Below are 12,207 nucleotides of genomic sequence, written 5' to 3' on the forward strand. Positions count from 1 at the left end.
ATTTCACAAATCATCTGGGGGGGTTGGTGGTAGCAGGGGTGTGTATATTGTAGCCCGGAGGAGTTACGTCCGCATTGGATTCTGGGTAATTGTTCTGGTGTGTTTATGTTGTATTACGGTGCGGATGTTCTCCCGAAATGTGTTTGTCATTCTTGTTCGGTGTGGGTTCACAGTCTGGCACATATTTGTGACAGTGTTAAAAGTTTTTTTACGGCCACCCTTAGTGTGACGTGTGTAGCTGTTGATCAAATATATCTTGCAATAACACACGTGCGTCTCTCATGGCCAGATGCAACTCACAACTGCTTGCACACTGTCAGTTCAGGATGCTAAAGGCAGTGCCATAATGGCACTTCCTGATTATTGTTAATCTGATAAAAATTAACAGGGGCTTCGAGAGAATTGGTGCCAATTTCAGGGGTCTCCCGGGAAAATCGGGGATGTGGGTAAGCGTGAACTATCAAGCATTGTTCATATTAAACTCGCGGGCCGCACCAACATTAAATTGTCATATCAAAGCGCGGGCCGCATAATAACATGTTTGAGACCCCTGCTTAACACAATAAGTAGTTAATAATTCCGCCGGTAATGACAGTGTTAAAAATAACATTCAAGTAATAAAACATTCATGCATTTTAATCCAACCATCTGTTTTCTATCGCACCTGTTCAAGATGTCGCATTAATGGTAGGAAGTATTATATTTAGAATTGGTTAACTTTAAAGGCCTACTGAAATGAGATTGTCTTATTTAAACGGGGATAGCAGGTCCATTCTATGTGTCATACTTGATTTTTTTGCGATATTGCCATATTTTTGCTGAAAGGATTTAGTAGAGAACATCATCGATAAAGTTGACAACTTTCGCTGCTAAAAGAAAAGCCCTGCCTCTACCGGAAGTCGCAGACGATGACGTCACATGTTTGATGGCTCCTCACATATTCACATTGATTTTAATGGGAGCCTCCAACAAAAAGTGCTATTCGGACCAAGGAAATTGCAATTTCCCCATTAATTTGAGCGAGGATGAAAGATTTGGGTTTGAGGATATTGATAGCGACAGACTAGAAAAAAATTTTATAAAAATAAAAACGCGATTGCATTGGGACGGATTCCGATGTTTTTAGACACATTTACTAGGTTAATTCTGGGAAATTACTTATCTTTCTATTGTGTTGCTAGTGTTTTAGTGAGTTTAATAGTACCTGATAGTCGGAAGGGTGTCTCCACGGGTGTCTTGACGCGCAGTGTCTCAGGGGAGTCGACGTCAGCTATGGACGGCACAAGCTCAGCTTTTCTCCGGTAAGAAATGACTTTTTAACCACAATTTTCTCACCGAAACCTGCTGGTTGACATTTTTTAGGGATCCATGTTGGCTTGACCGCGCTCTGATCCATAGTAAAGTTTCACCTCCAGGAATTTTAAAGAAGGAATCACCTTGTGTTTGTGTGGCTAAAGGCTAAAGCTTCCCTACTCCATCTTTCTACTGTGACTTCTCCGATATTAATTAAAGAAATTGCAAAAGATTCAGCGACACAGATGTCCAAAAAACTGTATAATTATGCGGTTAAAGCAGACGACTTTTAGCTGTGTGTGTGCGCAGTGCTCATACTTCCTAAAAACCTGTGATGTCTTGCATACATGTCATCATTACACGACGTTTCGAAGACGAAACTCCCGGGAAATTTAAAATTGTAATTTAGTAAACTAAAAAGGCCGTATTGGCATGTTTTGGAATGTTAATATTTCATCATTGGTGGGTAGTAGTGGGTTTCAGTAGGCCTTTAAAATAAAAATGTTATTAAAGAGATTAAGAGACTTATTATACTCTCAAAATGTTGGTCTTAAAAATGCACGCACTTAGTTGTATTCAGTGTTAAAAAAATATTATATGGCTCTCACGGAAATACATTTTGAAATATTTGGCTTTCATGTCTCTCTCAGCCAAAAAGGATCCCGATCCCTGACATAAGATATGTTTTATTTGCTGATGCGGGTTTATTGATGTTTAAATGCGTCAGAAATTAACCCGTTTTGTACACTGTTGGTGGTGATTCAATGCCCAGTAAATGTGTTTCTGTATAGTTTCTCCAGCAATGACATCAATGATGGTATTTTGAGAGGTAATTATTGGACGCATGACATCACTGAAAGCCGAGGTAGGAAACGCACAGCCCGCCTCTGGTGACAGCTGAGTGTAATAATCACATAAAAATAGTCAACCATTAATGGACAAAGTGTATTTTACACACTGTAGCCCAGGGGTGTCAAACTCAAATACAGAGTGGGCCAAAATTTTAAACTGAACAAAGCCGCGGGCCAAGGTTGAACAAATTAACCTTTTAATAGGGACCAAAACAAGTTTTGCATTGAATATTGAACAAGCAAGGCTTATATAACTTTAGTGACATGTAAAATTGAGTTTCAAATAATATTTAAAAAATATCAATGGCATATCAAATAAAATTTAAATAAAAATTGAATGCCTCTTTTCTATTAGCAGCCTTCTGAGGTAAATATCAAAATAAACTTTTTCCACAGGCCAATAATACATTTGAAAGTAAAATAATAAGGAATGAATCAAACATTCAAGCCTTGAAGTAGCAAGAGAAAATGAATGAATAAAACGGTAATTATTGCTCAGTTTGTTACACTGATTTGCTTAAACAACGCTTATACAACCTAATAGTGCAAAATCAACTTTCAGAAAACAAACGAAAAAACATCACAGAAATAAAATTTAAATCCATCCATCCATTTCTACCGCTTATTCCCTTTCGGGGTCGCTAAAAATGTAATGCCTCTTTTCTATTTGCAGCCTTCTAATGTAAATATCAACATTAACTTTTTCCACTAGCTAATACATTTGAAAATAAAATAATGAGGTGGTCGGGGTTGGGGGGTGGCGGGGTTTGGTGGTAGCGGGGGTGGATATTGTAGCGTCCTGGAGGAGTTAGTGCTGCAACGGGTTCTGGGTATTTGTTCTGTTTGTCGAATTGTGTTTGTCATTCTTGTTTGATGTGGCTTCACAGTGTGGCGCATATTTGTAACAGTGTTAAAGTTGTTTATACGGCCACCCTCAGTGTGACCTGTATGGCTGTTGATCAAATATGCTTGCATTCACGTGTGTGTGTGTGTGTGTGTGTGTGTGTGTGTGTGTGTGTGTGTACAAGCCGCATATATAATGTGACTTGGCTGGCACGCTGTATGTATAGAGGAAAAGCGGACCTAACGACAGGTTGTGGAGAACGCTAAAGGCAGTGCCTTTATACCACGACCCCAATATTGTTGTCCGGGGAGAAATTCGGGAGAATGGTTGCCAAGGGAGATTTTCGGGAGGGGCACTGAACTTCGGTAGTCTCCCGGGAAAATCAGGAGGGTTGGCAAGTATGAGTATAAGCGGTGAATGCGGTGTTACAGCGGCACTGCCACTGTATAATCCTGGCGGGCAAGCTCTAATGTTAATTTGATATTGCCTCAAGGGCCAAATTAAATTACACGGCAGGCCAAATTTGGCCCGCGGGCCAGAGTTTGACACCCATGCTGTAACAGCAGCTTTCGGCTGAAGTGGAGAGACACATATTCAGCATTTGAAGACACCACTCGCAAGATGGGCAAACAAAAGGACATGTTGGCCAAACCGGAAGGGACCTTTTGGATTGGACACACGCTTTTTCGCCGGGGCATGGCGGAATGTTTGGGAACTCTCATCCTGGTTGATGAGTGTCGACTTTCTTGGGTTCTCGGAGCTGGTGGTGGCGCCAGGTGCACAGACAATAGAGTTTGTGGACAGCTGCCCATGTCCAGGTTTTTGTATTATTAAGAAATCAGTTTGTAGAAAAAACTCAAATCTGCAGGATCCAATCCAATCCACTCTTTTATATAGCACTTTTTTTTTTTTTTAAGTGCCGCACATGCATACTAGGAGAGTCAATATTATAAAACATTTAACTATAAAATAATAAATACATGAAATACATCAGAGAAAGGGCAGCACAGTGGAACAGTGTTTAGTGCATGTGCCTCACAATACGAAGGTCCTGAGCAGTCCTGGGTTCAATCCCGGGCTCGGGATCTTTCTGTGTGGAGTTTGCAAGTTCTCCCCGTGACTGCGTGGGTTCCCTCCGGGTACTCCAGCTTCCTCCCACCTCCCAAAAAAATACTTGCACCTGGGGATAGGTTGATTGGCCACACTAAATTGGCCCTAGTGTGTGAATGTGAGTGTGAATGTTGTCTGTCTATCTATGTTGGTCCTGCGATGGGGAGGCGACTTGTCCAGGGTGTAAACCGCCTTCTGCCCATACGCAGCTGGGATAGGCTCCAGCACTCCCCGCGACTAGGAAAGGGACAAGCTGTAGAAATCGGATGGATGGACATCAGAGAAAATAAAATGGACTAAAATCACACAACTCTAATGCAGGTTTAAAAGCCAAAGAGTAAAAATATGTTTTAAGAAAAGACTTAAAGGCCTACTGAAACCCACTACAACCCACCACGCAGTCTGATAGTTTATATATCAATGATGAAATATTAACATTGCAACACATGCCAATACGGCCAGGTTAGTTTACTAAATTGCAATTTTAAATTTCCCGCGAGTTTCTTGTTGAAAATGTCGCGGAATGTCAGGAAATATTAGCAGCTGCACCACTCGCGGCTAAAAGTCGTCTGCTTTAACCGCATAATTACACAGTATTCTGGACATCTGTGTTGCTGAATCTTTTGCAATTTGTTCATTTAATAATGGAGACTATAAAGAACAATGCTGTTGGTGGAAAGCGGTGGATTGCAGCTGTCTTTAGCACCGAGACACAGCCGGTGTTTCTTTGTTTGTTGTGAAGCAGAGCGGTCAAGCGAACATGTTTTCTCTACGTCAACCAGCATGTTTTTGGAAGGGGAAATTGTGATATATATCTTACCAGAGAAATCATTGGATTATTCGTCGTCCTGCAGCAGCGGCAGCTGTGAGCTTGGCTCCTCGGCTTCTCTCTGAGACACTTTGCCTTCACCGCAGCCATCCGACCTCGAGGTATGTCTTTACAATCTTTTACAATCTTTAAAGTCTTACTAAAACACTGTTAAAACAATAAGCAGATAAGGGATCTTCCAGAATTATCCTAGTAAATGTTGTGTATCGACAAGGGGGAAGGAGACGGCACAACAACAGGAGGTATAGCTCAATGGGTTTCTTGAGTCTTTAATGAATACGTGGTGTGTGTATGCAACCATGTGTGTAGATGTTAACACAATGTGAATTACCGTGGGTTTGTTGAAGGTGCGTGTTGGCTGTGGCAGCGTCCAAGTCCAAAGGGGAAGATCCAAAAGGGGTCGCGATCCAAGCAAGGTCCGTGGGGCAGGAGAGAAGCGTCCGAGGTCCAAATCCGGGTGAGGGGTCGAGAATCGGGGAAGGCAATCGGAATCCGGATGGAAGTGCAAGGCAACGACTGAGGCACGATGGCTGTGGGAACAGGAGAAGACAAAAGGACAAAATCAGGGCCAGGCACAAGGAAGGCAAAAACAGGCAAGAGAGAAAGCACAAGAGGGTGAGAGCTTACTGTAACGAGGGCTACGTTCCGACGAGAAGCAGTCAGCGACAAGGCTCTTTATTCTGTCGACTCTCATTAGTCCCAGGTGTGTCGGCGCAACGAGCATGGGGGCATGTCCTGCTTGGCTCACAGTGGAGCCTCTTAGTGTTACCACAGCAGACAGTGTGTGTGCCATGACAGTAAATGTGTCTAAATACATCTTAAATGCTCACACTGCCGTTGCCCGGAGCTGTCGCTTTTTTTTTCTATTCCTTCACTATCAATATCCTAATTCACAAATCTTTCATCCTCGCTCAAATTAATGGGGAAATTGTCGCTTTCTCGGTTCGAATGGCTCTTACTGCTGGTGGCTCCCATTAAAAACAGTGGGAATATGTGTGGAGCCCTGTAACCAGTGACGTCACGCGCACATACTTCCGGTATAGGCAGGGATTTTCTATTAGCGACCAAAAGTTGCGAACTTTATCGTCGATGTTCTCTACTAAATCTTTTCAGCAAAAATATGGCAATATCGCGAAATGATCAAGTATGCATCACTCTAACTTTTCTTATCCATAAATCTTTCATCCTCGCTCAAATTAATAGGAAAATTGTTGTTTTCTTGGTCCAAATAGCTCTAGCTGCTGCTGGCTATGATTGTAAACAATGTGAGGATGTGAGGAGCCCTACAACCCGTGACGTCACGCGCAAATCGTCTGCTACTTCCAGTAAAGGCAAGGCTTTTTTATTAGCGACCAAAAGTTGCGAACTTTATCGTCGACGTTCTCTACTAAATCCTTTCAGCAAAAATATGGCAATATCGCAAAATGATCAAATATGACACATACAATGGACCTGCTATACCCGTTTGAATAAGAAAATCTCATTTCAATAGGCCTTTAAAACTCATTAAAGAGGGAGCCGTCCGCATAGCAAGAGTGATATTGTGCGAATTTTTTGGAGCCACAGCAGAAAATGCACGATCACTTCTGGATTTTAAACGGGTTTTTGGGACGACAAGAAGAAACGGATCAGCTGACCTCGGAGACCTTGTTGGGGGGTGTACATTTTTAAAAGGTCTGACATAGCTCGGTCGGTAGAGCGGCCGTGCCAGCAACTTGAGGGTTGCAGGTTCAATCCCCGCCTCTGCCAACCCAGTCACTGCCGTTGCGTCCTTGGGCAAGACACTTCACCCAGCTGCTCCCAGTGCCACCCACACTGGTTTAAAAATGTTACTTAGATATTGGGTTTCAGTATGTGAAGAGCTTTGAGTCACTAGAGAAAAGCGCTATATAAATATAATTCACTTCACATACTGTGGCACTTATTTTTTAAGAGATTTAAAAGCAAACAACAAATTAAATCCACAAGGAACTGGAAGCCAGTGAAGGGATGTCAACATGCGCATGTTTTTTCGTGTTTTTATTTTTAGAATGAACGCACAATTGCGGATCTCAGAGAATACTGCGGTTTTCTGTAGTTCAAGGGGGGGTTCTCTGTCAGCTCTTTCATTCAATCTCACTCAAGCAACACCACACAAACACACTTAAGGTTCGCTTTTCTTTGCATTTCCCCCCGCTCTAAGTACACCGAATGCATTTATTCTTAAGCGGCAACCTCCATCTTGTATTCCCCGTCCTCATCTCCTTCAAATGAGCTCGGGATGAGTCCTCATGTAGCGTTAAGTGCACTCCAAATGGGACCCGTTTTAAACCGACGGGGTGGAGATGAAAGCAAAACGTGTCTCCAGCCAGCACACTAAAAGAAAACCGGTGCTTTTCCCGGTGGCCCGCTGACAAGAACGGCACCAGGTGAGGGCGCTGACATTTGGAATTCTGCTGGTGACATGGGTTGATTTCTGGGAGTCCTTTCACTCCGCTGGCCATGATGCCATGGTATAAATATGCCATTGGTCAACGGGACAAGCCTCGGGGAGGGTAATGTACTGCAGCATATACAGCAGGTCTAGATCAGGGGTCACCAACGCGGTGCCCGCGGGCACCAGGTAGCCCCTAAGGACCAGATGAGTAGCCCGCTGGCCTGTTCTAAAAATAGCTCAAATAGCAGCACTTACCAGTGAGCTGCCTCTATTTTTTAAATTGTATTTATTTACTAGCAAGCTGGTCTCGCTTTGCTTGAATTCTAAGAGAGACAAAACTCAAATAGAATTTGAAAATCCAAGAAAATATTTTAAAGACTTGGTCTTCACTTTTTTAAATGTATTTTTTTTACTTTGCTTCTTATAACATTCAGAAAGACAATTTTAGAGAAGAAATACAACCTTAAAAATGCTTTTAGGATTTTTAAACACATATATCTTTTTACCTTTTAAATTCCTTCCTCTTCTTTACTGACAATTTGTCAGATCTGGACTTGGATTTGGTTGACTCCTTGGACGCGGAGGGATTACAGGACGAGCCAGTGGAGAATTCAGGTACATAATGTTTTAATTTTACTCAAAATACAAAAAGGCAAAACAAAAAGCATGCTCGATGGCGGATAATAATCAATGCTAAAACTTAGAACAAAAACAGCACAACGGCAATACAATCTACAAAACAAACAAAAGATACTATCAAAAACATAATTTCAAAGAAAAACTTACTGTGACAAAAAAACAAGAGGCATAAACAGCAAGGGACGGCGTGGCGCAGTGGGAGAGAGGCCGTGCGCAACCCGAGGGTCCCTGGTTCTATTCCCACCTAGGACCATCCTCATCACATCCGTTGTGTCCTGAGCAAGACACTTCACCCTTGCTCCTGATGGGTGCTGATTAGCGCCTTGCATGGCAGCTCCCTCCATCAGTGTGTGAATGTTTGTGTGAATGGGTAAATGTGGAAGTAGTGTCAAAGTGCTTTGAGTACCTTGAAGGTAGATAAGCGCTATACAAGTACAACCCATTTATCATTTATTTAAGGTGCGTGGCAGGGGATCAATGAGCAGCAAAGTTCGTAGAATATAATGATAATAATGTTCCCAGACTGATGGACAGAAAGAAAATGACTTAAGTAGTGGCTGTGATAATTAGGAACAGGTGCGGGACTGAGGGCCTGGGTGTGACTAGGAGGGCAAGGTGAAAATCAATGAGTTGTCATGGTAACAAAAACAAACCATGAAGTGAAAAAAACGGAACAAGAGTCCAGAAAACAAAACAAAACATGATCAAACATAAAACCAGATTTACAGGCGTGACACAGTTTAAACCAATGTTCAAGTAAATATATGTTTTTTTTATTGTAAAGAATAATAAATCAATTTCAATTAAATTCTTCATTTTAGCTTCTGTTTTTTCGACAAAGAATATTTGTGAAATATTTCTTCAAACTTATTATGATTAAAATAAAAAAAATAAAAATATTCTGGCCAATCTAGAAAATCTGTAGAATCCAATTTAAATCTTATTTCAAAGTCTTTTGAATTTCTTTTAAAATTTTTGTTCCAGAAAATCTAGAAGAAATAATCCAATCCAATCCACTTTATTTATATAGCACATTTAAACAACAATAACGTTTCCAAAGTGCTGCACAGCCATGTTAAAAACAATTATAAAAAAAATAAATAAATAAATGAAAAAAAATTTAAAAAGTATATATATATATATTATGCTCCACCAATGACTGAATAAAAACAAAAAATAAATAAATATAAAACCAATGAAAACAATATAAAAACAAATATGATTAAAAACTATTTTAAAGGGTAAAATCAATTAAAACAGTAAAATAGAAATCAAAGTGTATAAAAAACACAGAGGACAACAGAGAACGGAGGACCACACAACTCACGTAGTGTTAAAAGCCAAAGAATAAAAGAATAAAAAATAATGATTAGTCTTTGATAGAAATATAGCTTATAACCTATTTAAAACATGTCATCAAAAGTCTAAAATGAATCTTAATCAGGAAAAATGACTAATGATGTTCCATAAATTTTTTTTTTCAATTTTTTCAAAAAGATTCGAATTAGCTAGTTTTTCTCTTCTTTTTTTCGGTTGAATTTTGAATTTTAAAATTTGAAATTTAATTTTCATTTTTTTTATGTTTTCTCCTCTTTTAAACTTTAATTAAGTGTTTTTTCATCATTTATTCACTACAAAAAACCTTCCGTAGAAGGAAAAAAAATGTACGACGGAATGACAGACAGAAATACCCATTTTTTATGTATATTTATCTTTTTCTATATATAGTTATTGTGAGAAATCATTAAAATAATCATTGTTTCCACAAAGATAAATATCATTAATTATTAATATTAACACAGAGTTAAAGGTAAATTGAGCAAATTGGCTACTTCTGGCTATTTATTTAAGTGTGTATCAAACTGGTGAACCTTCGCATTAATCAGTACCCAAGAAGTAGCTCTTGGTTGGTGACCCCTGGTCTAGATTAATTGTTGCCTCATTCCTGTGAGAATCCTGCGTGTGAATGAAGCATTCTACACCCATGACTGTAGTCCAGCCCACTCAGGGAAAACCATAATCAAATTCGCCGATGACACAACGGTGGTGGGTCCCATTACAGGGGGGGATGAGTCTGCATACAGAGATGAGGTCCTGAAACTATCAGCGTGGTGTTCAGTGAATAATCTGGCACTGAACACCACAAAAACCAATGAACTCATCTTTGACTTTAGGAAAAGCACTGCAAAAAACTACATCAACGGCGAGGAGGTGAAGAGAGTCAGCTCCTTCAAGTTCCTCGGCACCCTCATATCTGCTGATCTGTCCTGGACCCAAAATACAACTGCGGTCATCCGGAAGGCCCAGCGGAGACTCCACTTCCTGAGGGTGCTGAGGAAGAACAGACTGGAGAGACGGCTGATGGTGACCCTCTATCGCTCGGCTGTCAAGAGCCTGCTGAAGTACTGCATAACAGTGTGGTACGCCAGCTGCACTGAAGCAGACAAACAGGCAATTCGGAGGGTCATAAAGTCTGCACAAAAAATCCTTGGCTGCCCCCTGCCCTCCCTGAAGGATTTACACAACTCCCGCTGCCTCGACAGAGCAAAAAGCATCACCAAGGACGGCACACACCCTGGCTTCCACCTGTTCGACCTGGTACCATCGAGCAGGCGCTACAGGTGCATCAGAGCCGGAACAAACAGGCCAAGAGACAGCTTCTTTCCCAAAGCTGTCACCATGTTGAACTTTAACTTATAATAATAATAATTCATCCCTATACAATATCCAACCCTATTACCCTACTGTGCAATACTACCCTTCGAGTGCAATACGTCCGACACTGATTGTTATTTATTACTCCGTTACTCTTGTCTTTTTCTGTATATTGTGCAGTATTTTGTATTTTTATAGCGTTTTGTATATTGTACAGGATTGCTTATTATCTTTATTGGATAGTGGTCTGTTTATTTTAATTGTTAGTTTTTCCTTTATTACCTCTTGTGTTATTTATTTTTACTCCATATTTGTTCCCACTACTGCACCTTAATCTTGTTATATGCAAATATAATGACAATAGAATCCATTCTATTCTATTCTATTAAGGAGCGGGTGATAAGGTAGTAACTTGTCCAGGGTGTACCCCGCCTTCCGCTTGATTGTAGCTGAGATAGGCTCCAGCTACAAACATTTCAAGGATATAGCTTACCGCTACACTGCAAATACAAGACACGGCGCGACACGACAGGAGCAACGAGAGCGACATCGACAAGACAATAATCCAGCTACTGCCTGGAGAACAAAAGCAGGTACAAATAGGAGCGGGCTGATTGACATCAGGTGTGGCCAGGTGCCAATCAGCCGCAGCTGAGAGGAAACAGCCCACAGGGAGACAAACAGGAAGCTGAACCAAAATAAGAGTGCTGACAGGAACTAAGGACAGGAAATACTAAACACACACAGAGGAAAAACTAAAACACAAACAAACTGTCAGTGGCAAGCCTGACAATAAGGATGGAAAGGATAATGCATACAAGGGTACAAAAATAGAGCAAACAAAAAAGGTATAAAGGAGACTAAAAATGTACCATGTTAGCAATATAAAACACAACATATATGTCATGTTATATATTATTATATAATGAATTCAATACTTACAGTTTAAAGACTTTGTAGGGAGCAACAATGAGACGAACCGTCACATTCAGCTTCATGGAAAAGGCTTCTTCTGAGCAACACACTGTGGCCTATGCACTACTATCTAACACAGGCCTGGGCAATTATTTTGACTCGGGGGCCACATTAAGAGAAAAAAATGTGTCCAGGGGCCGGTATTTTTAGAAAAACTAATACAAAACCTCAAATAAATATCCGATTGACCGTTAAAAACGTTATGACAGACCAACCTTAAAAAATGTAATGGAATTTTACATTGTCCTATGAAGGATAAAACACCGAATATTGACAAAATATAAATGTCACACCACCTCATGATCAACATATTTTACAATCAAGTAAAACGCAACAAAAATGCAACAAACAGTGAAATATGAATGGGAAGGGTACAAAATAAACCCACCTACAATATGATATATCACTAAGCTTTAGAACTTTGTGGTGAAAATCCCCTTCAGCGTCTGCGGAAATGCTTCCCGCCCACACTGCTTGGGGCCTCGTCTGAGCTTCTGGGACATAAATTACCATAGCAACTAATTAGATGACCATAGCAACTAATTAGATGACCATAGTAACTAATTAGATTACCAGAGTAACTGGTATATCATCC

The 12,207-nt window shown here is 40.6% G+C and overlaps 1 protein-coding gene across 1 annotated transcript in view; it reads left to right on the forward strand.

The window, feature by feature from the left end:
• Nucleotides 1-3,609: 3,609 nt before the first annotated feature.
• LOC133557154 (aquaporin-3-like) overlaps nt 3,610-12,207 on the forward strand; it is a 42,762-nt gene continuing 34,164 nt past the window's right edge. The window contains exon 1 of the mRNA XM_061907399.1: nt 3,610-3,764. Coding sequence (XP_061763383.1) covers nt 3,610-3,764 — 155 coding nt within the window. The remainder of the gene's footprint in view (nt 3,765-12,207) is intronic.

This window comes from Nerophis ophidion, linkage group LG08 (assembly GCF_033978795.1).
Source record: "Nerophis ophidion isolate RoL-2023_Sa linkage group LG08, RoL_Noph_v1.0, whole genome shotgun sequence".
Classification (NCBI taxonomy): domain Eukaryota; kingdom Metazoa; phylum Chordata; class Actinopteri; order Syngnathiformes; family Syngnathidae; genus Nerophis; species Nerophis ophidion.